At 41.2% G+C, this 25,216-nt stretch overlaps 1 protein-coding gene across 2 annotated transcripts in view; it reads left to right on the forward strand.

Moving 5' to 3' along the window:
- The window catches only part of paplna (papilin a, proteoglycan-like sulfated glycoprotein), a 33,671-nt gene that overhangs the window by 3,246 nt on the left and 5,209 nt on the right, over nt 1-25,216 (forward strand). The window contains exons 3-24 of one of the 2 annotated variants that reach the window (XM_078277467.1): nt 571-674; nt 5,057-5,117; nt 5,275-5,377; nt 5,552-5,682; nt 8,892-9,015; nt 9,198-9,278; nt 9,661-9,833; nt 10,911-11,034; nt 11,142-11,268; nt 11,472-11,537; nt 14,981-15,185; nt 15,935-16,111; nt 16,642-16,792; nt 18,364-18,444; nt 19,149-19,344; nt 19,618-19,702; nt 20,039-20,165; nt 20,448-20,913; nt 22,859-23,017; nt 23,108-23,235; nt 24,713-24,767; nt 25,060-25,206. In XM_078277467.1, the coding sequence (XP_078133593.1) occupies nt 571-674; nt 5,057-5,117; nt 5,275-5,377; nt 5,552-5,682; nt 8,892-9,015; nt 9,198-9,278; nt 9,661-9,833; nt 10,911-11,034; nt 11,142-11,268; nt 11,472-11,537; nt 14,981-15,185; nt 15,935-16,111; nt 16,642-16,792; nt 18,364-18,444; nt 19,149-19,344; nt 19,618-19,702; nt 20,039-20,165; nt 20,448-20,913; nt 22,859-23,017; nt 23,108-23,235; nt 24,713-24,767; nt 25,060-25,206 (3,071 nt within the window). The remainder of the gene's footprint in view (nt 1-570; nt 675-5,056; nt 5,118-5,274; nt 5,378-5,551; nt 5,683-8,891; nt 9,016-9,197; nt 9,279-9,660; nt 9,834-10,910; nt 11,035-11,141; nt 11,269-11,471; nt 11,538-14,980; nt 15,186-15,934; nt 16,112-16,641; nt 16,793-18,363; nt 18,445-19,148; nt 19,345-19,617; nt 19,703-20,038; nt 20,166-20,447; nt 20,914-22,858; nt 23,018-23,107; nt 23,236-24,712; nt 24,768-25,059; nt 25,207-25,216) is intronic. The other variant, XM_078277468.1, reaches the window with a different exon arrangement.

Raw genomic sequence — 25,216 nt, forward strand, 5'->3', positions numbered from 1 at the left:
ATAAAACTAAATCCAACATTACACATTGTGTACCCAACCTGATGATAAATATAATAGCGAATGGTGTATAAGGGACATTTTGGTTGGAACATGAGTGTATTTCACTTTTATGCCTCAGGTTTATGTTTCATGTTGTACAAAATGTACGAACTCAAAAACCTCAAGAGTTACTTTTTTACGAAACGACATAACTGCTCTCACTAAAATATATTTTTTCCTGGATCCTAATCTCTGTAATATGTGGGATTTCTATGTGATGAGCCGAATGCTACCAAACCAAGTTTTACTACCGTATTTATGACATGTTATTTTGTTCGTAACATGCTGTGTGAACATAACATAAAATATAAATAGTATAATATGTAGTATAATAGTGCAGTTGTCAAATAATTGTATTTGCTCACTTTAATGATTTCTCGCCCATGTTGGCTTAAAGAATTCACTTTGAAACTGAATGAGATTTGGTTTGAAAGCATTATTATTAAAAGAAAAAAGCATTATAACATAGGTTCATGTTGCTGTTGTTTTTTAACCTTGTGATGAGTGTATAAACTGGTGTGTTGTGTCCAGGTGCCCAGTGTGGATCACTGGGACACATGGGGTCCTTACGGAGAATGCAGCCGGAGCTGTGGCAGCGGAGTGACCATGAGAACCAGACGCTGTATCACCCTCAGGTACGTCTCCTGCCTGTATCTAACTATCATGACTGCACCAGAGACGGTTTAGAACCGAGACGCCCCAACTCAATGTCATTTCCTGTTTCTGTGTCACGTGGGTTTCTCCACTGCCACGCCTCTTTAGGAGACTGGCGGCAGGTCCGTGTGTATTGAGTCCAACGGGAGAAGTGAACGTGAACACAGATTATGACCGATCCTTTCGCCCCATAGTCATTCCTCATATCATATCCCATTCCTCACAAGCCACACATCTCAAGAACATTCTGACACTGAAATGGCTTTTTTTTTCAGACACATCAGGGGAAAATTAACTTAGTTTGAGACCTGTTTCTGTCTCTGGACCGAACTGTCGCGAGATCTAGCAACACCGATAACCGATAACTAACGTGCGTGAACGCCCTAACACAACTAATGTTCGTAATGCTTAATATGACTTGTAGCTGTGTAAATATCTAATGTTAGCAAAAGAAAATATTAATAAATTATACAAATATAACTTTTGATCCATCCACACAACGTTCACTACACTGTTAAACAAGGCCACGCCCATTTACCATTGGCGCTTGAAATCTTTAGTATAGAGCAGTCTTTCTCAAATGGGGGTATGTGTGCCCCTGGGGGTACTTTGGAGTACTGCAGGGGGTACGTGAGATTTCTTAACAAAATGCTAATTAAAAAATATGTCATGCATAATTCCTCAAATAATCATACTATAATAATGAATGAATTAAGTGATGGATTCTAAACATTTTAAATGTAGCCTATAAATGTTTTCAGTTACAAGGTTATTGTTTAGTGAATCTATCATTGCCAGCGCTGTATTATAACTCTACCAAAAATGTTTTTGCGCTGGTCAGGGGTTACCTGGCTTAACAAAAAACAATCAAAGGGGGTACAATATTAAAAAAAGTTTGAGAACCACTAGTATAGAGGATCTTTGACTGCACCTGCATAACACATAAACAAGCCTGTATAAACACATGCACTCGCACTCAGCCTCTCTTGGACATACTCTGCTCATTGTGAGGCCCTGAATACACACAGGTTTGTATTCTCCCCCTGTGTGAATAAAGCTAATTGTGAGGTTCATGGGCACAGCTTGTATCTTGATTTTAAAAGAATGCCTTGAAGTCACAAGGACTTGGGCTTGTCTTACATCCAAAACAGACTGCAGGGAGCGGCCCTTTAACATTAAAAGGACTTCTCTTTCCTGGGTGTTGGCTGCTGAAGAGGATCGGATGGAAAGTGAACATTTCTATCTGCCCTGTTTTGGCTGACAAGTGGTTTAAAAAAAAGAAAAGAAAAGTTCATCAGTTCACTTTGCTGCATGTGTTTTTTATTTCTTTAAAGATGGTTTTGTCCATTTATAGGTTGTTTTGTAGCATATGACTGAACAGGACAGAGTGAGGAGTGTTGTTGCCAGCTTCCATTGTAAATGTTGTGTTCTTAGCTCTTGTGGTGGCTGGAATCCAGCTGGCATGTTGCCTCATGTAACCCACAAAGTGATCCCGATTCATGAGGTGGGAAGTGGTGTGTTCAAGACCCTGTCAAAGTAGGAAGTATTAGGAGAGAAATCTACTTAACCCTTAGAGATCGGAGGTTGTTTATTACATGAGCATGTATAAAATGATCTAAAATAAAAACCATAACAGCTATAGCATTCATTCTGTTTGCAGCAGAAAGCTAAGGCTTCTGTCTTTCGCGTCATTACTTCGTACACTCTTGATGACGTCATCACGTTATGTGACGTCCGGTGACACAATTCTATTGCAGATGAAACTATCAAAATGCCATTCCACTCAAACACCAGAAAATGTTAAGAACTATTTTGTTCATATTTCTACATTTAGAAATCGTTTGGATAAATATGTTGTGTGTGTTTTATTTAGTAAAATTTGAACATGTCCGATTTATGATTTATGTCACCATTCCAATACTTTTATTAATTATTATGGTTTCTGACTTACATAACCTTTTAGCTTATGTTGTACTGGTTTTAGGGATATGAAGCATTTAAAGATACGTGACATCACAATAAACAAAAATACCAATGTAGGCACTGGCGGACCATTTCATTTCTATCTTCTTGAACTCGTTCTGCAGAAAAATGCCCAATGTGACTGATGTATTATTACATATGGTGTTCTTAGATTATTATGACGGATGCATAAATGTGTAAGCAGCATTTTACTGTTCAAGCTGGGTGAGTTGTTGCATGTCATTCATCATGTTTGCTGTAACAGTCTCCCTGGCCGTAAAACACTTGGCAGAATGTAGGTGTGTCTCACTTATTGAGCAATAACTCTCAGGGAATTCATAAAAAAGGACAAGTTTAATTATTTTTGCCCACCAGGCAGAATATGTCTATTATGAGCTGTTTAACATGTCCAAACTGTTTTCTGATTCACCTTGGTGGATATTTAGTTGCATTTATGGGAAGGAAAACTAGTAGTTCTGTCCTGATAGATCTATGGGGATGTTTTCCATTGATCTCCCTGAGATGACGCTTTTCAACATGTCCATCCATGCAGTCAGTCAGTGAGTCAGACACAGTCTGTTTCCCCTCTTTAGCTGAATGATGAATAACAGGGAAGAAGTCCTGCCCTCTGCTACCTAGTCGGATGAACTCTGTCAGTGGTGGAAGAAGTATTCAGATCCCTTACAAGTAAAAGTGCATTGAGTAAAAACATACTCAATGCAGGAAAATTTTGTATTTAATCAGTTATTCATTTCAGCTGGACTTGTAGGCCGTTATATTGTTGGGTAGTTTCATTTATAGTAAAACATTATATTTTATAAACTACATGTGTTTTGGGTGCAACAATCTTAATTTGTAAAGTAACTAGTAGTAACTAAAACTGTCAGATGAATGTAGTGGAGTAGAAAGTACAATATTTCTCTCTGAAATGTAGCGGAGTAGAAGTAGAGAGTGGCATGAAAAGAAAAGACTCAAGTAAAGTACAAGTACCTCAACATTTGGACTTGTAAATGTACTTAGTTACATTCCACCACTGAACTCTGTCATATCTTGTCTGCCAGAATCACACCTTTAAATACTATGATTAGACTGCTGTTGACTCATTGGGTGCTTTTACAGGAACTCCCTTTTGCTCCACATTAATTTGAGCAGAAAATGACCTGACCTCATAAAATATAATCTATTTTAATTTCCTGTGGTCAATAATTGAGCTTTTCTGTTATGTATCATTTTAAATTGAAAGCTTTGGTGCTCCAAATGTTTATTTTTCCTCTCGCAGGTGAAAAGTTGATAGCTGGATGTTGTCACTGAGTGTTTGGACATGTTTTAGTTTCAGTTTTGGCGTGCTGACAGGAGCGTGTCTTGTTTTTTAGAGCTTAAGGGCAGGTACTTTTAGAGGTGCCTTAATCACGAGTTATCAGCATGGCAGGAAGGGAGGGTGGCGAAGCGGCCTGCTGTCTCATGGCTCAGAGACGTGTGGGCAGATGTTTGTGTGGGTTTTGGGCTCAACAGTGAAGTTGCTGAGAGCTCGTTTTTTTATTTTTTATTACAGGCACAGACTAAAGAGGAATGCCACTTAATGTAAGAGCTGAAACTTGTTATTTAGACAGTCTGAGCTGTATTTGCATACGTGCGCTGCTGTCTCACCTAGTCATTAACTGTTTCTGTGTCACAATGATGACCCATAAGGTTTTAATTAAAGTATAGTCAGAACAGTTGCAAAAGCAGATTTTTACAGCATTGATAAGGGCTAATGAAAACACATTTGTTGCTAAAAGGTGCATTCCCCCCAATTTTATAGTTTACCCGTCATGAGGAGTACGACTCAGCATGTGAAAATCGTTGCATAATCTTTCCAAAAATCTGAAAACAATAACCCTTCTTATGTCATCAAGGTTGTCTCAGTTAAGGCTTGAGACTTCATCAGAAGAACAAAAGTCTGAGTTACAAACTGGAGGTGTTGGGGTTCAGGAGGCAGAATGAAAGTGCTGTGCTATTGCATTATGGGAAATGTAGGATCTAGATGTAGGATTTTTTTTTTAGCTTTATCTACTAAAAGTCAGGAAATCTCTGCTTCACTTTTGACCATCCTCTTATTAATATGTCTCTAACAGTTTCCCCAATTTATTCGAAGAACCACTGGAGTAGTCCTTTAGAACGGAGTGTATTCATATTATAATCATATAAGGCTTTTGTTACTCGACTCCTGCAGCTTCACAAAGATAAAGCAGATAAGACATCACAGATTCCTTTTCTTCCCGGTTCAAGCGAGGGGAAACTACTTCATCCCTGTGTTTTAAGAAGAAAATTCTTGCTCAACATCAGGTCCAGCATCAGGGTTAATCTATAAAAAGCAGCATCCAATAGCGTCACATATTGATGCTTCATTTTCTACACACAGGACCGATGGAGGACACAACTGTGTTGGACCAGACAAGTCTTACCGCACCTGCAACATCCAGGTGAACAAACACATCTGAAACAAATTCAGTTTTCATGTATCATATGTTAATATTGAGTGTTACTTAATCAACTAAACCATATATATATTCTTTGACTAAGTATTTGTGCTTAATTGTCGTCTGACACGTCTCCGCTGCCTCCCATTGCTCCACTCAGGACTGTCCCGAGGGATCCAAGGATTTCCGTGAAGAGCAGTGCGCCCAGTTTGATGGCACTGACTTCCAGGGGAAAAGCTACAAGTGGCTCCCATATTATGGAGGTGAGAAGCAACGTAACAGTAGTAGCTTTTGGATTTGCAAGAGCATATATTGGGCTTCAAAAGCCTGCTATAAACATACATATACAAAGGTCCACAACTGTGTAACATAGATGAATTGAGGTCAGACTGGGACATTATTACCTTTATTCTAAAATAAGCCTCTGTCTCTGACAGCTGAGAACCCCTGTGAGCTGAACTGCATGCCAAGAGGAGAGAACTTTTTCTATCGCCACCGCAGCTCTGTGGTCGACGGTACGCCCTGTCACCCTGGAAGGAGGGATGTTTGTGTGGAGGGAGTCTGCAAGGTAGGCCGCACATGAAAATGAACACACACACACACACACACACACACACACACACACGAGATTTAATCTCCATCTCCAGGTGGCTCATGCGTAGGGTTGGGTACCGAAACCCTAGTAAACATGTTACATCTTTGATGTTTTGATTGTTTTTCAAGAATCGGTTTAGTTTAGTACCGGTTCGGCATCAGAATCGTAAAAATCCAAACGACAGGATGTTCGTTCTCTGTGTGTTGCCGTTCTCAAACTGTTCGCTTTGGAGTTTGAGAACGGCAACAACAACGAACTTCGAGCTAGCAATACACGTTAAAAAAGGCAAGTGTTGAAGAAAATTTGGATCATGCAACAAGGCAGGCCTGCTGAAGAGGTTCAGATGGTTTACAGCAGGGATCTTCAACAGGGGGTCCGTAACCCCTAGGGGGTCCTTGGGGGGGCATCCAAATTATTGTTTGCTGGTTAAAAAAAAGATTAAAATATGTCTGAAAATATCAACATGAATCCAACATTCTTTAGGAAAGGTAAATGGACTGTTTTTATATATTAGTAGGCAACCGCTCTACCACTGAGCCACAGCCGCCCATCTAAAGAGACACTTAAGCTTAAGAATTCACTTTGCCACATTTTAATATTCAAACATGATAAATATATGATCCAGTGTATAAATATATGAACACAGTACCAGTCAAAAGTTTGGACACGCTTTCCCATTCAAGTGAATGAGAAAGCGTGTCCAAACTTTTGACTGATACTGTATGCCAAGAATTTTTATTTTAAAAGCTTAATATTGTATGCACCATAAAAAGGTTGTATGTATGTATAAAGGCTTTAGGCTGCCCTACACGTTATTGTAGGCCCAGTTTAATATGCAACTCAATTTTGAGGGGGTCCTTGGCCTAAAAAAAACATTAAAGACCCCTGGTTTACAGCATCACTCCATTAATCAGAGTAGGCACAGTGAGTGGAACTGAGCCGCAGGGTGAAAGATTAGTTTCACTATGTGGTAAAATCAAACTCTCGCTCTGCTCTCATTCTGTTCTCATGTAATTATCGCAGCAACCTTTTTCTCACGAAACCTTTTTCTGTCATCTTGTCTTAATCACCTCCTCTGTGGGGACACTCTGTTCTCCCGTCTTATCTTACGTCTTTATCCTCTACTATGTCTTTACTTTAGAAACCTTCACTTATTTAACCTCCACTTTCAGATTTTTGTTGCGTGGTTGCGAGATTGCGACTTTCACAGAAACATTGTGTTCCCCACAGGTCTACCCGTCTCTTAACGCCTTGTTAAACCAGCTCTTATATTGGTTTGGTTTGGCCTCTGAAACAAGCAATTCTGTGACTGGACTTTTGCCTTTTTGAGGGTTTATGTAGTAAAGTTGAGTTAGCACATTTTGCATGTGCAAATGTTATTTTTGTGTTGATAATCCATTACTCTGTTGAAAAAGAAGATATTGTAAACAACTGAACTCATTTTTTTGGGCTTTTCTGCCTTTAATTGATAGGACAGCTAGTTGAGAAAGGGGCTAGACATGTAGGAAATTGTCTAAGGTCAGACTCAAACCCTGGACCTCTGCGTTGAGGCATAAACCTCTATGTTTATGTGCGCCTGCTCTATCCACTGAGCCAACCCGGCCACAAATGGGTGAACTCCTGTATGTAATGGTGAATTATAGAAATACATTGCATTTCCCTATTGTTTATATTATCATTACAATACCTAAAAGGGTACTGCTCTTGTATTTTTAAAGACAATATCAATATCAATATGTGAGGCTAAACATTTGAACATTTTCAGGCTATTACTGTAATTCAATATAGTCATGCACACAGCACTTTTAGTAAGTATTTCTCAAAATGTTTACCTTGCTAGGATTGAAAACCGCCTTTAGGTCATCACTGCACACTAAAACTCTCCAATACATCTCTGTTATCTTTATTTATTTAAAAATCTTTTTTTGGGGGGATTTTTCAACATACTTATCTACTTATCACAACACAAATCACAGTAATTAACACCACAGTGGAAAAAAATACACCAAGCTCTACATACAAACAGATTACCATACATATAAAACCACAATCCAAAGACAACACACATCACAGAAAATCAAAAAAAGAATAATTTAAACCTAAAAAATAAAAAGGGTGGGTTGGGAGGGTTTCAGGGAAGTAAGAGAGGAAATTTTTTCCAGACTCTTAAGAATTTTTGCCCTATAGCCCCTTGTAGAGTTGTTCAAGTTTGAGATAGAGCCGTAACACTTTCTGTCCACTTAGAGTGTGATTGCGGTTTGACAGATTTCCAGTGGGTCAACACTAACCGCCGTGCCAATAATGACAGAAAGGCCAATGTATCACACTGCACACCTGGGAGAGCCAGCTCTGTTGTCTTTGACTTTAGAGGATTGAAAGACAAATTCAATCCTTAAGAGACAACGCACTATGGGCCCTATTTTAACGATCTAAGCGCACGGCGTGAAGCGCCTGGCGCAGGTGTGTTTAGGGCGTGTCCAAATCCACTTTTGCTAGTTTGACGGTGGAAAAAAGGGTCCGTGCTCCAGGCGCATGGTTCAAAAGGGTTGTACTTAGTGTCTTCATTAATTCATAGGTGTGTTTTGGGCATAACATGCAATAAACCAATCGGAGAGTCATCTCCCATTCCCTTTAAAAGCCAGGCGTGTTTGGACCTTGGCGCATTGCTATTATGATGGAGGATTTGCACCGTAATGTTTTTATTTGTAATCTTTTGCATGTTTGTGTGCTGCTGCTGCGCTTCCCTGTGTGTGTAACAAGCATAGTGTCCGTGCGCTATGCACGAGCCTAGGTGGATTTTACTAATTGGCTGTTAATGCTGTTAATGCTAAGCTATTGACTTCAGACCAGGTTTTTGTCGGTCAATGGCGCGATCACTTTCCGCTGCCTCAAGATAGCAATACGCCCAGAATGCACCTGAACACACCTCCCTGTGAGACCAGCACGTCCATGGGCGCACAGATGGGCGCAGGTGCATTTGCTATTTAAACGATGTGGGCGCTGGACGGGAGACTTAAAGACACTTGCGTCGGGCTTTGCACTGCGCTGCGCCGGGTGCTAAGATAAGTAAGATAAGATAAGGCCCTATAACCGTTAAAGGTTTTGCAAACTGCAGCAGACAACATAAATGACACTGACTTTTCTTTGCACATGAAATATTTCCCTACTTTTTCCTTCCTCAGCGTCTGGGCTGTGACAACGTGTTGGAGTCTGCGCAGCAGGAAGACCCCTGCCTGCAGTGTGGGGGGAACGGACAGTCCTGCTACCAAGTCAAGAACAGCTTCTCTGTACGCGACCTTCCAACTGGTACGCTGCACATTTTTGCCTTGGGAACACACTTACAGATGTTTTCTTCATTGTCACATCAGCAAATTAATTCCCTCTCGCTGAGGTCCCAGGAAGTCACACATGTAGATTTCTTATGTCTGAGTTTGCAGCATCTTGTAGTTTGTATGTGTGAAATGAGTTATGTTTCATTTTCAACTCAGGCTACAACCAGATGTTCATCATCCCTGTTGGAGCCACCACCATCAGCATCAGAGAAACAGTGGCCACACGCAACTACCTTGGTGAGTTTTTAGTTTTTTTAGAAAACAAACTATTAAAGGACCAGCAGGGCCACACGGAATCTGCAGAAGCACAATTCCACAGACTTCCCCACAGATATTCCACAAATCTTCCACCGATTTTCAGTAGATTTTCGGCAGATTTTAAACAAATAAAAAAATATTCAGAATGTTAACACATCTCCACCCCAAGCAGCAAAACAGGCAGTCCACTAAATTCCGCAGAGCGCTGAAAACTGTAAAAAAAATAAAAAAAAAAGAAAAATCCCCAAATTCCGTTTGGGCCTGAGGATCAGAAGAAATAGTTTACGGCTTGTTTGTTATTCCGTAGTATGTTTGATTGTATTCTGGACATACAATGACTGTATCCTCTGTGCACGGCCAGCTATCAAGAACCTGCGTGGTGAGTACTACCTCAATGGCCACTGGGTAATTGAGTTTTCCAGGGCGACACCCATTGCTGGAACTATGCTGTACTACCAGCGAGGAGCTGAGGGGGACAACGTCCCAGAAACCATCATCGGCCGCGGCCCCACCACCGAGCCCCTTGTTGTTGAGGTAAGATCGAACATGCACTGAGACAGCGTTGGTCTTTCAAACTGTACTTCAAATATTTAACTCCAAATCTGTCCTTAAAGCATATATAATCAATATGTTTTATAATAACAAAGGATCAAGTGACATTGTTAAAAGAACTGTGCAGTTCCCCTCAGCTCTGCAGAGCCTTATACTCATTGTTTGAGTTCACTCTCAGTGTTTAAATAGCATACCTGTAGTTTCCGCCCACAGCAGGCAGCTGTTGTCAGCAAAAGAAGTTTTAAAAACCACCGTACGCTACCTGCACAGCACCAAGCAGAATGCAGACAAAGTTAGCACCTAGCTGTGAACATAGTGGAGCATTTAGCAGCTAAAGAGCCAGATAGTCCTGTAAGGTTTACAAGTTCATTCATTTACTAAAAATTACAATGTTTATACAGTTGCCTATAAAAAATATCTGTGTTTACACAGATATTATTTACATATGTGCATGTTTAATTATATTACATCAGCAGTTCTCCGGCAATAATCTTTCCACACATTTACCTCAGTGAGTGAGAAACCGGGAAGTGTTGTGGAGCTGATGAAGTGTGGAGAACAGTAAAGTCCTGCTTAAGAAAGTTATCCGTTTCCATCCAGCTGTTTGTCTCATTAAAAGTGATCCAACCACCACATATTGAACACTCACGTTACATTTCCCTCAGGAGTTGGTGGAGAGCAGGCAACAGGCAACTAAAAATCCAAACGACACATCCTTTATTGTGCACATAAAGGTGTTTTAGGTTATTTTATTGCAATATAGTTATTAGATTATAAGTTATCCTGTTGACAAGTAGGAATTTGGGACGCATTTTAGAAACATTTGCAAAACATTAAGATTTAACCTCTAAGGACCATGAATATACACAGCACACTTCAGGGAAAACTGACCGTAAAACCTATCTCCACAACGCTGTGGAGGAAAGGTCAGGGAATCAGAAAATCTGGAAGGATTTCTCCTCCAAGGACCAGGAATCTTGACTAGCAAAAGAATATGAGTGAATGATCTCAATCTTTGTAAATGGAGTTTAATCTTTATATCCAACCCTGTCCTCTCAGCTGATCAGCCAGGAGCCCAACCAAGGAGTGGAGTATGAATTCTATCTTCCCAATGGACGCTCCAGAGAGGGCTACTACTGGAGCTTTGGATCCTGGTCTACCTGCAGCAGAGAGTGCGGATCAGGTCAGACAATAATTTAAAACATGCCTGAATGCAGACCTATACAGTATTTCTCATCCTGGTTCTTGGAAAATGATACAAGTCAGTTGTCCTTCTCCTCCCTCCATTAGGCTACCAGTCTCGTTTGGTCTTCTGCACCATTGATAACGAGGCCTACCCCGACTATCTCTGTGCATCTCTGCCCAGGCCACAGACCAACCGGACATGCAACCCCCATGTTTGCCCACAGATCCGCAGGTAAATTATATTCAAATTTCACTGGGAAAAATGTGACTTTTCAGTAGACTTTGGCAGAATTTTATAAGATCAACAACATCCAGAGGTCATTTTTGTTCCATTGTAAGTGTTACTTTTTTGTTTGTGCTCATAAAAGTGCAAAAACTAAGCTTTGAGAGCAGCTTTTTGACTGTCGTTGGTGTGTTATCATGACTGTCTGAAAGGATGGCGTACCTGTATCCACCACAGTTGTGGAGATCCTCTGAAAGACCCAGGGCCTATTTGTTCAGGTAAACCGGGGTCTGTGGTCGTAGTCTTAGAGTTTTAGTTTTAGTTGACTGCAAACACAGGGGGAGATCTAAATAATTTTCTATGATTTCCTGAGCATGCACAGTCAATTTTAGTAATGTATTAGCCATCCTATCGCTCACGTTGACACCCGGAAAACGAAAAATCTTAATGTCAATTTCACTTGTATAGCATCTTTCATTAGATGTAAACCCAAAGTGCTTTACATTAAAAACAGCATACACATAAGTGTTAATAGAAATAGGGATACACAACAAGACAATCGAGAAAACCAAACAAGACATACAAGTGTGATCAGACACACACACACACACACACACACACTCTGTTGCGGTCTCACACACATTGTTTCCTGTTTATGTGACTCCAGCGAACACACACTTGTTTTTAAGGAAACACATGGAGAAAATAGAAAGTGTTTGCAGTTATGTTTGTGTCGTTGAAGTCGTTTTGAATCCTGCTGGGGTCTTAACTGATAAAGTAGATATATTCTTAGTTTGATGAGTGGTGGAATGTAAGCACACATTTGTTCAAATACTATACTTAAATATCATTTTCTGATACTTTATACTTCACTACAATTCAGAGGCAACTATTGTCCTTTCCACTGCACTACATTTATTTGATGACTTAAGTTGCTTTGCAGATTCAGATTAATAATACAAAATATTATCAGAAAATAAATGATGATGTGTTATTATAGATTGTGCTCAAACCTCACACATACAGTATATAAGTAAAGACACACACACACACACACACACACACACACACACACACACACACACACACACACACACACACTGTAATTAAACAAATGCCTGAGAAAATAAAAAGGTTTTGAGTCAAACATTTATTCAAAAGTAAGTCATACATTTGGATTAAAATGTCCGTCTGAAAACTCTCCCCCTTAAGATGTGTTTGACTCTGTAGCATCTGTGTTTAGTGCTAAGCCTGTTCCTCCATGTGGGGTGAGAACGAAGCCAGCAGTCCAGCTCAGAGATCTCCTTTCAAACTTTTAATGATCCTCATTTGTCTTGGACACACTTAATGTCGCTCTCCATGGAGACCGAGCTGTGATTTAATGCCAGATTTCAATCAAAGCCCCCCCTCTTTCTTTAACCTCCCAACCTGTGGCCCCTGTACCCAATCCCTGAGCTGGGCTGCTGCCTGATTGCTTTAGCAAACTGTAAAACTCTCTGTCCCTGTGCATTAGTGCAGCTGCTGTTGTGAGGTGTGCGTTAAAAGGTTATAGGTCGTCATGCAGGGGGGTGTTGGGGATTGTGTACATCTGAATGGCAGTGGGTGTGGTAGTAAATAGCCGTGGCTTCAGTCAGTGACTCTGTGGTATTTCCTGCTTCTTTTCTTTAATGCTGCTGCTGCTGCTCAGAAACCTGAGATGTTTATAAAGATCGCGGTGACGCTAACTGCTCCTTCATTCTCCCTCAAATGAAAGATATAGACCAGAAACAGTTAAAAAAACCCTCGGTTTTTACATATCTTCTTAAATTCACATTTCTTAAGGGTATTTGCATACAGTATAACTAACCCCCATGTCTTGCTTATCAAAATGTTCAACAAACTCAGCTTTCTGTATAGTGATGCCCAAATTTGTCAAACGTGTAAAGAGATAATTTGGCCCTAAAGCTGAGAAGTTGGTGTTCGCTTTTTTGGAATTCCTCAAATCTCGTGAAAAAAAAAAAAAAAACTTCACTTACAGTATGTCAATGAATTGTTTTGGTGCTTGAAATGCGTTTACCAAAGTCTTTGCTTCACAAACGTAGTGCAATATATGAATAAATGAGTAAATAAATGTATAATAAACGTCTGAAATAAAATATTGTAATATTGCTTTTTTTTCTCGGCATTTCTGCCTTTATTTGATCAGAAAGCTGAGATATGAAAGGGGCGAGAGAGAGGGGGGAAAACCGTCACAGGTCAGATTCGAACCCTGGACCTTCTGCGTCGAGAAATAAACCTCTGCACACGTGCGCCCGCGCTACCAACTGAGCTTACCGGCCACGTAATATCGTTTTTTGAGTAGCATTGTCTGTTGTTCAAACACCGGAGCGTCCTTCATCCTCAGAGGGTTAATGTTCATGTGTCTGACTTGTATATGTGTGTTAAAGTTGAGGCAGAGATAAAATGTGAGCTTGCTGGTCATAGTTTTTTTGTTTTTAGACGTGCTTGTCAGTCTTTGTAATTAATGCTTCCCGATAATCAGTGTCTGTTCACACTAACCAAGAGGTGAAGAATCCTTTCTGTGCTTCAGCTGAGGGAGACTGGTGGCTGGTTTCTCCAAAAGGATGTGTTGTTTTTTTTAACATAATCATGTCTATTAGAATAGCAGGCTGTTTAGTAGCTCTGTTAAAACAATGCATCCTTTTATACGCTTGCATTTCTATAGAATGGTTTCATTCCAAAACACTGATATGAATCTGAACTAAAAACTGGTTATTGAAGGCAAATATTCAATTACTGCATGGACTATTAGTTGATTTGGTGATGGACGGAAAATACATCAACACAAATGTGTCGTTTAAAGTTGTTTATTAAGAAAGAAATGCCAAAAATGAGCCGGTTCCAGCTTCTTACGTTTTAGGAGTTGCCGCTTCTCTCTGTTTAATATGATTGAAAATGAAATGTCTTTAGGTTTTGCTCTGTTGGTCAGACAAAACAAGCAAGAAATCTGTCAATCTGGGAAATCTTTATGGACATTTTCCCCTACAATTTGATATTACGTAAGTGAGTAATAAAACAAATAGAAAGTTATTATTTACGTATATTCAATACAGACTTTTACTTTAAATAGTAACTTCACACCAGGCTAAAATAAAACTTCTCTGATAAAGAAAACTGAGCATCACTGCTGTGTGTGGTTGGCTGGATGCTCTGTTGTACCTGTAATCACACCAAACAGACATGTCATGGCATCCTGGTGTACACTACTAAGACCTTAAACCACTGGATGTCAGTCAAAACCAGATTTTCAAGGGCTGTTTCAAGTTGCTCCTTCCCTTCCCCTCAGTGGCTTTGTTGCTTTTCAGGCCGCCATTGTAAATAAGAACTTGTTCTTAATGAATTGCCTGTAAAAAAATAAAGCTCTTTAATGCTGCAAAGAATTTAAAAAAAATGTCAACGTTCACATGTCACAGACTAGAAATACGAAGTGGGCCTGAGATGCTTTGGATTTCCCAGATTTTAAAATGCCCATCACTCCCCGCATTGTATTGATGCTGTCCTCTCTGAGAAAGTGGCATATTAAATATTGTCTCTTGTCCCTTTGTCCTTTTGACCAGACAATTAAAAAAAAAAAAAAAGTTTTGGCATGAAACTGTCTTCATTTTCTCTGCACTGCATTCCTACATCTCCTGACTTCTGTTTCCTGTCTCTCCTCTCCTCTCCTCACGCTGGCTTTCCCCAGCTGGAAAACCGGCGAGTGGAACACCTGCTCGGTTACCTGTGGTGGAGGCTCTCAGGTGCGCAGCGTGCAGTGTGTCTCCCATGATGCCGCTGGGCCCCGCGTGGTGGAAGATGCCATTTGTGCCGCCTACGCTGAGGCACCGCCCTCTCTGCAGACCTGCAACATGCAAAAGTGCGCAGAGTATCAAGTGACTAGATGGAGCGCGGTGAGTGAACCGGTGAAACTGATTCAAATGAAAGCAAACAAACAATTTGGGCCAAAAACAAGATTTTTTTAAGATGAATTGCCTGTATTTCTACTTATTACAACAACACTACATGTATTAACATATTTAGCTTAGCATGACTAGCTTGACTGTATCCAACTGAAGTGAAGTCAAGATAAGTGAAAAACAATTTATATAGAAAAATGTACCTGATAATAAAGTGGGTCATACGAGACAAGCAAAGATGTGTGACTTTGCTACTAGCTTTCTTTTAGCTTAAAAAAGGATTGTAAAGATTATTAAACAGGTTAAAAATCTTCTTCAAGCAGCAGACTACATATCCTTCACTTTAGCGCAAAGAAAAACTACAGTGGTAAGAGTGTGTTTTTTAAAAGGTTGTCTTGTATTTGTCTATGAAGAAGAACAGATGCTTAGCTCTGTGACTGAATAATCATCAATAAAGTCTTACATGTAAAGCCCAAACTGAAGCTAGAAAAGTCTGATACTGTAAGCCTAAAACACACACTAGATGCAACACATTTTAATAAAGTACATTGGATAAAACAACAGACTCTTAAGGAACACGAGCTGCAGAGTTTAGTCCAGATTTGTCTTTTTACATAATGTATGCTCTGTTTTTTTTTCTTCTTTTCTTGCACTTAATTTAAATCATATCAAACAGTATCACTTTAAGGCCTCACCATTAAAGAGTAATGGGTGTTATATAATGTGTGCTGTTGTGTTCACAGTGCTCAGTGACCTGTGGTTCAGGTGAACAGACCCGGGAAGTCACCTGTGTTGGTTCAGCAGGAATGAGGCTGGAGGAAACATCCTGCAGCGCTCTGCTCCGCCCGACTGCCGTCCGACCCTGTGAGATGGCCGCCTGCCTGAGACAGATCAGCTGGCACGTCGGAGACTGGGGACTGGTGAGCGGGGATAGGGAACAGCAAGCAAAAACAATACAGGGACACTCATGTGCAGTCACTAGAGTTGTTCCGATACGATACCTAAAATGCTGGTATCGGTGTCAGCGAGTATGCCAGTCTATGCACCGATCCGATACCACATAATAATTGTGCCCTGAAAAAAATCTACCTCAAAGTAGTTTATTTATGTTCATTATCTGTTATGACTGACTGTCTAATTAGATAATAAAAGAAAGTTCTATGGCATTCAGTCTTCGTAATCTCTGTATGTATTTGTTCATGTTTAACAAAGGCTATAATCTAAACCAGACCATAAAACAATGATAGCAAAAAAAAAGCATTATATATATATTATTATTATTTTTTTTTTTCAACGCACTAGTATCGGATTGGTACTCGGTATCGGCCGATATTCAAGTTCAGGTATCGGAACATCTCTAGCAGTTATTGTGGCTGAATGTGAGGTCATCATTTCTGTCTCTCAGTTGGACAGTTTTCATTGGTTCTAATCTCTCTCGGTTTTCCCTCAGTGCTCTAAGAGCTGTGGCTCCGGCTCCCGAGAGCGGCAGGTGATCTGCTCAGACCAAGAGAGGAACCTGTACCCTGTGAGCCAATGTAACGCCCACCTCAAACCCTCCACCATGGAGCGCTGCAACACCCAGTCCTGCTATAGCCCACAGGGTGAGTGCATGCAACACTGGCTCCTAAACTAGGCCTCTTGCTCCTGCAACATGCATTGACTTTTTTTTTTATACTGTATTGCAAGATTGCACACATTGCTTACATCATTTTGCATTCTTACAATGTTATGTGTACATATTTTACCTGTTTTTTCCGAATAATGTACTTCATATTGCATTTCAATCAGAATACTTTATTGATTTCCTCAGGGAAATTGTTAAATTGCAGTTGCTCAGTCAAGTATAAGTAAGAAAAACGTGTGTATAAAGTAACATAGCTGAAAAGTTAAGTAAAAATAAAGTAAGATAAGGTTAAAAAGATTATGTTCCTATAGTATACAATGGATGGTACAAATGCTATTGTAATACAGTGTAAAAAAAGGTCTGCAGGTCTATCTAGAAAAATCCTGAGGTACACACAGGAATTCAGGTTTTATGTTTGTAAATGATTTCTGGACTAAAGAATACATGACTGAATCAACAACAACCAGTTAGCATGACAGAAAATCCCAACACGTTATAAGTTCTGTCACTCTCAGCCCTCACCAACTTTATTAATAATTTAAAAAAAAATGCTCATAATTTAAAATGAAATAACATTTGCATTTCCAGACCAGAATACAAAAAGCCTTACATGTCGATGTTAGTCATTTTGCTTGCATTGTCTTGTGTTTTGGGTTTACATTTCAAATATTCAGGGAAGCTTGTCACAGAAGTGAAATACATGCAGTAAATGCCACTGTTAACTGCGAAGTAGATCTTTGTTGGATTTGATATTGACATATCCAAGAACAACTTCATGGATAAGTGTTTATTTAGCCTTTAAATTGTCCAGATACGCTTTTGCATCAAAGGTGTAGGACAAAATGTATCAGGATAAATGTATTATTATTGGGATGTCTATATTATGTTATAAAATAACCCGATTGGAATTGCTGGTTTTGGCCCATGCCATGAAATAAATACCAGTTATTTAACAAAAAATCTACTTAAAAAGACAAATTGACAGATAAGGGATTTTATTTCAAATTAGTTTTTTATTTCAGTAATTTTTTTATCTGTAGTGTAACTCCCAGTGCACAGCTTGAGGACCCGAGAAAAGCCCTTCTGGAGGTCCAAAAACAAAACAAAGAGCTGGTCTCGGTGAACGCTGGCCTGGTGGAGGAGAACGGGAAAATCTTGAAGGCTCTACAGTCAGAAAGAACAATAAGGAAAAACTTACAGAAGGACAGGAAACTCAAGGAGCGAGAGAAAGATGAAGAGATCCGCCTTCTTAAGGAAAGTTTGACCAAAGAAAAAAATCTCCCAGTCAGTCAAACGCCACTGGAGTTCAGAGCTCAACCGGTTAGATGCATCCATTAAAGAGGAGAACAAGAGAATGAGACAGGCCTGGCAGGAGGAGGGCAAGCATATAAAAAAAACAACAAGTTCAAGTTTTTTCAGGCCTTTTTCAGCACCTTTCTGTTAAAAAAAATGGTATTGCGGACATAAAATTGTGAATCGCGAGTTGAGTGTATCGTTTCATCCCTACTGAGCTCTCGTTATTGTGTTTTCTTGAACATCTTTGTGCAGTGGTTCCCAGCATCCAGGACGCACGAGGACATGACACCACGCAGACTGTTTTCCAGCCCTATGTGCCAGACCACGCAACAGGTTGGGCTTCTCTATCTCTAATTCTATCTTTTTCCCTATAACTCATCAGCAATATCCCTCTAATGACAGAATAATGAATGAATACTCACTTTAAGCATTTCAGACCCAAATCTATCTGTATACAAGATATCAGCATTTCATAACTGCAACTTTTATGGTTCGTACCAAGCAAAACAAACTGTAGGTGTTATTGCACCCTGATAATGGCTTCCCCTCAGTTCCCCTGCACCCCCTCCTCTCTGCTGATATAACTCCTGTCATTTTGCGCCCAACGCCCCCCCCCCCGGCCTCCCCTTCCCCACCCAGCCTCTGTCCCAGCACTAATTATCCAGGCCTGATTGACATGTTTTCTGGGTTCCATTGGCATTGTTGGCCTGATTAAAATATTTCCGAAGCACTGAAGTGTGCGACGGCTGGCTCGGGTGTTTTTTTGGCATGTTCTGGCATTCTGCAGCACCGTCCCAGTGGTCAGGAATTTCAAGTTTGGGGTCTTGTGTGTGTTTATTTTCTGTGAGATTGTTTATTCTGAATGCACTTCTTGTCCCAGTTCTGTTCCCTGCGTTATCTTTGTTTTCTTTGATTGATGATATGTATGTATGCGTTTTGTAGCTTAGAATCTATTATATATTTCTAAAGCGACGTGTGAACGTCTGTATTGCTTTGTCTTGTCTATATGTTAATTTGCTCTCCCGGTTTCATCGTAGCCCGCCGGCCAGAGACAGATCCAACACGTACAAACACAGTCCAGGACCCTCACGGCTCCGCCCCAGCCCTCCACTGCAGCCAGTCCTATTACGGCTGCTGCCCAGATGGACGTACCTCAGCCGGGGGACCCCAGGGTCTGGGCTGCCCACATGCCCCAGCTCCCCCTCCTGCCCAGCCACACTGTGCCCAGACCAGGTATCCAGCTCCAGCCTCTCATTTAACTGTGGTTGAGGTTACATTTGGAGTCTGTTTTTGTCTGGGGGTGACTTTTATAGCACTCTAACCAGACATTGGTTGGCATTACTATGACCACAGTAGATCCCACTAAGTGACCAGAGACTTTTCTAATAAAAGAGAGCTTTTATTAGAAATGTCAAAGTTACAAAGTTATTTTTGGCACAAATGTTCCATACAAAGTGTTTTATTGTTTGTACTTGTGTTTTTTATTTGTTTTGTTCTGTGTGTCAGTTATGGCTGCTGCCAAGACCGGGTGACGGCTGCTCAGGGCCCCAACAGGGAGGGCTGCGCCGAGTACGCTGCCCCTGCACCCACTGTAAGCAAACATGCATGAAATTCTTACAGTTACACAGTACACATGCAGGCTTTTCCCTACCGTTATAAGGCTTAGGTGCAGCACCCTAGCAGTTTTGGGCACCACCTAAGCCGAATGAATGTAAAATCAATTTGAGCATCAGATCTAATAAATGTAGTTGGTCCCCAGTGGACTTTGAGCAAGTTTTGTCCTTAAGCTTTTTGAGTGTTATTTATTTATTATCTGCTCAAATTTTTTATAAACACTGCACATGTTTGGTGACAAACTCCTCTATACAGCAGCGACCTGACAGACCATAAAACCTTTCTTCTAATCTGTCATTTTGCATGTCCTCAGGCTGCTCCTTCTCTCCCCACTGAGAATGCAGCACAGTGCCGTCTCACCACCTATGGGTGCTGTTATGACCGCACCACACCTGCAGGAGGACCCAACGGGGAGGGCTGCCCCAACCCACCCAACCACAGTAAGAGACTGAGAAGTTGTAAATACATTTTTACACATTGTTCTCTGTTTTTTTTGCGTTCTTAAATTCCTATTTATGAAGAGTACTTCTTGGTCAATGGTCATCAACATTAATTCCCATGTGGATCTGTCTAGTATAACCTAGCCTTTTGCTTTTGGCCACTAAGACGCTCCACTGCCGTGATATAGTGCAAGCAGGGGATAATATACAGTACATTTTCACTTTTCCTGCCCAAAGGACTTGATGTTGGTAACGTTGTCCTGTTGTGTTTCTGCGTTGTAGTTGAGCACTCCATCTGCTCCCTGCCTCGTTCTGCCGGCTCCTGCAGCACCTGGACACCACGCTACCACTACGACGTCATCACCTCCAAGTGTCTGCACTTCTGGTACGGAAGTTGCTACGGCAACAGCAACAACTTCATGACCCGGGCTGATTGCCAGAGGGCGTGCCAGGCACCTTCACCGAGCCAGCAGGGCCCGGGGCCGCTCGCTCCCGTCGGAGAGCCCACTCCTAGAAGAGAATCCACCCCTGGAAGCTCCACATATGGAGGAGGATCCACCGCTGGAGGGTCAACAGGTGCGGGGTCCCGCAACATGGGGAGGATTTTCACAGTGCAGGGAGGCACCGGCACCGGCAGACAGGCCACCAGTGCCGCCTCACATGCCCACAGAGCTAGGCAGAGAGTCCATCTGCGCCCCCTCAGACCTTCCCCTGCTACTGCTGCACAGCACATGGGCCCAGCAGCGAGGTAAGACTCCGAAGGCCCAGGGAGCACGGCCAAAAGCTCACTCCCTGCCCAGCCCCGCCTCCACTAGCCTCATAATGCTGGTAACAGCCTTCCTACCCCTGCTGAAGAAGCCCCAGTCCACTCAGCTCTGCTGAGTGCGGGTAGGGCCAAAGAGTGAGCTGAAGGAGACAAATCATGTCCATCATTCACTTACCCCATAAAATATGATGATGAAGTCCAAGTTAAAGTTGTTAATCATTTTGTTTATGTATACAAATACTCCCAGTCTGTGGTCCTCCAAGTCCTGCGCGACAAATTTACATGAACCAGATCCAGAATTAGGCACAACCATGTTGAATATTACAACAAAAAGTTCACATAATTCACACAATTGGATTTTTAAATGTCTTCAGTATAATGTATTAATTACCAATGAAGCATCTGTACGGGTAAATCTAAGAGAAATGAAAATGAAGACCAAATAAACAGCCTTCCTTTCCAAGCTGAGACAGAATTAGCAAACCCGAAGAGTAACTTCACACCCCCCTGAGTCTTGTCTTGTTTTTGCTGCAGTGGTGTAGAAGTGTACTTCAGGGTGTGTCAGTACATCACGGCACATCATGACATAACTGGGTGTGGTTACAGATGCAACAGACCCAAAACTTTTAACCAGAGAAGGCAGTCAGCCTGGTGTTAAGTTACTCTTTAAAGACTTATATATGTGCTTTATTTTATGCAACATTCTTTTTTCAGTATGTAGACACACATCATTTTTGTAATGCTAATATAATCTGAACCCCTTGCTTTGTAAAATACAACCACAGCTACGCTACTGTACCTCTAGCTCCACAGACTCTCGCTCTCACGCTTGCAACACCTTGTTTCTTCCTTTTGAATTTGACAAAATGTCGGGAGAAGTCGTCAACCTCACAGCGACCCTAAAATGGACAGCTCTTTTTCGTTTAATGCTTGTGGGACTTTTCACTGTCTGTGTGGAGTTAACGTTAGTCGTCTTGTGCTTATGTGTGCCTGCTACCTCACTGTGTCAGTCGCCATCACCTTTGTGCTTTGTGTTGTCACCTTGATGTCACTAGATCACACTAATAAAGGTTTTGCTGTGATGCTTTATGTTGTTGGTTTTGTGTTGTCACTAAACTCTGTCTTTCTCCACCTTACATTTGTATAGTCGGGTGTATTAGCTACATCAGGGGTCAGCAACCTTGGGCAGGCGTGCCACCGTTGGCATGCGGTAGCTCAACCTATGGCACACTGGCAATATGTGTCTAAGAGTTTTTTGGAAATGTTCCAATCCCAAATGACCTCTTTCACAGCCATTGGCAGGAGCACATTCCCAGTAGTTTGATTGACTTTTTCCCAATCCGTATTCATTAAATATGAAATAAACAAAAAAATAACACTGCCTGAGCGGGACTCGGTAGATGATGGCAGGCTTAATGTTGATTTGATATGGCACACGGATTAACGAGAACATTTTTATTTTTATTTATTTATTTGAAAAAAGGTTGCCGACCACTGAGCTACATCATAGGTTTTAGCTTTCTTTTGGGGACGTTGCAAGTTGCTAGTCACGCTGGGAACTTACTTTGGGTTTATTCTGGTGTAAAGAAAACTGTCTTTTGTCTTTAAATTGTAGCGCACTGAATTAGTTGTTATCTAGGTGAAGGTTGCACTGTTTTGTCTCGTCACTTTTCATGTTGCATGGGCCGTTTGTGAGCCAAAGCTGGGTTTCCTCTCTGTCTTTTCTCTCTGATAAACTTCTGAAGCCAGGTTGTGGGCGATCTTTATGCTTGCTTTGGTGACTGCTAATACAAGTACCAACAGTGGAGCATAAAGTGACTCTTTCATTCTCTTCCTCACTTCAATCTTCCAACTTCCTCCTGATCCTCCATCCTTCTTTTCTTCCTTTCCTTCCTTCTGTCTTGGTATCCTGTTCCTCTTTCCTCAGTTTGACCCTGGGAGAAGTGAGCATTGATAAGACGGACCCCTCCACAGTGGAAGCTTTAGTGGGCCAGACAGTTGTGCTGCCCTGCCGAGTCAGCCCGCCGCCGTCCTCCACTGTCAGTGTCCAGTGGAGAAGAGACGGCGTCCCTCTGTCTACTCACAGGTCAGTAGAAGCACACACGCAGTATACTTGATAAGGCTTTCTGTCAGCGTTTGTGATTATTCTTTATTTCTTTATTTCTATGTTTCTTAGGCATCTCCAGCAGCCCAATGGTTCCCTGTTAGTTGGTCCTCTGACTAAGTCGGACTCTGGTTGGTTCTTGTGCGTGGCTACTCGTGAACAGGAGAGAGACCACCGCTACATTTACCTGTCTGTCTCAGGTAATGCAGACAGGGCTGGGCAATATCGATATTATATCGATTTTGATATATATGGCACAAAAAGTGTTGTCTTTTCCTGGTTTTAAAGGCTACATTGCAGTAAAGTGATGTAATTGTTTGAACTTACCAGACTGTTCTAGCTGTTCTTTTATTTGCCTTTATCCACTTAAGCGTGATTTATGCTTCTGCATCTACGCCCTGGCTAAGTATAGGTAGGTGCGTGGAGACACGGACCCTACGGCGTAGCCTGACGTGCACCTCTCGAAAAATGTAACTACATGTCGCGGCGACGCACGTTGCTCGGCTGTGGCTCGGTAGCATTGCTTTTCCCCTGACTCATTTCATGGTTCTCCTTCTCCATAAACAACATGAAATCAAGGTTGGGTTAACCTTTCCTGCTACAGATTTCCCCACCGTGGTCAGAAAACACAGGGGAGACTCTTTGTTTCTCTCACTATGACTCTAGAGTTGCTACTCGCTCCGGAGCTAATCACGTCACTCTCTCACTCGCTCTACGACACACTCCCCATGCACACACGCACACACACACACACACACACTCTGCGTGGAGCCTCCGCACAACCATAAATCAAGATTTAGTCATTATATCCACATTATTGATGATTATTTATCTAAAACTCATTGTGTTAACATTTTGTGAAAACACCAATTGTCCACCCTACAATATCGTCATAATATCGATATTGAGGTATTTGGTCAAAAATATTGTTGTATTTGATTTTCTCCATATCGCCCAGCTCTAAATGCAGCGATAAAATAATTTCATCTGTTTAATAAAACCACTGTGGATTTATTGTGCAAGACTTCCTCTAAAGTGTTAGCAAAAATAAGCAGTTTGAACCTGCTGTATGGAAGTAATTTGCTTCGTCAATATTTTGTCATCATTCCTTATCTGTTCTTGTTAATCACCGATGAAAAATAAACGTTTGATTTTTATTTACAAATTCAAATCCTGTATGGATAGAAACAGAGTGTAGAATATGGGCGCCTGGGTAGCTCAGTTGGTAGAGCGCGCGCCCATATATAGAGGTTTACTCCTCGATGCAGTGGCCGCAGTTTTGACTCCGACCTGCGGCTCTTTGCTGCACGTCATTCCCCTTCTCTCTACCCTTTCATGTCTTCAGCTGTCCTAATTCCAGCTGTCGGCTAATTGGGGCCAGATTCGGTCAAAACGTTAATTTGACCGACTTTAACCCCAATTAGTCCGTCACATGAAGTTCGGGGCAAAGCCCTGATGTCATAGATGATGTCAGAGGTTGTGTCAGAACACGCTGACCTTAAAAAAAGTTAGCCAGTCTTTATGCATGATGTGTTAATGTGACATTATGTAAGTGAATTATGACAGGAACATTCACCCAATTTTGTGTGTGTGTGTGTGTGTGTGTGTGTGTGTGTGTGTGTGTGTGTGTGTGTGTGTGTGTGTGTGTGTGTGTGTGTGTGTGCGTGTGCCTCATAGAGGGATCCTCTCAGCTGGTTCCAACCTCACTGCCCAGAGATGGTCCTCTCCCTCGGTAAGAACAATCTAACAAAAAGGCTTTCTACATAGAATATAAAGAAGAAAATGTACAATCACTTGAACTTTGTACAATCTGGAAAACACCCAGTTTTTAAAAAAAATAAATAAATAATAATAATAAAAATATATATATATATAAAGAAGAGAAATTGAAGATTTTAGACACAAAACACCAAACTCGGTGAACCTTAATATATTGTATTATTTCATATATAATAAATGTGTGTAGCTGTAAATAATGAAATGAAACAGCCACTGACTTTCTGTTACTGTTATTTCCTCTCTAGGTTCAGTATTGAGCGGTCAAGCTCATCTTTGCTGGAAATGCGAGCGGGACAAACTGCCAGACTGTCCTGCTCCATTGTCCCTTCCTCAGCACTTCAGTCTGTCAACATTCAGTGGACTAAAGATGGGCACACCCTCAGTGACTCCAGGTAATTATCT

This window comes from Sander vitreus, chromosome 20 (assembly GCF_031162955.1).
Source record: "Sander vitreus isolate 19-12246 chromosome 20, sanVit1, whole genome shotgun sequence".
Classification (NCBI taxonomy): Eukaryota; Metazoa; Chordata; class Actinopteri; order Perciformes; family Percidae; genus Sander; species Sander vitreus.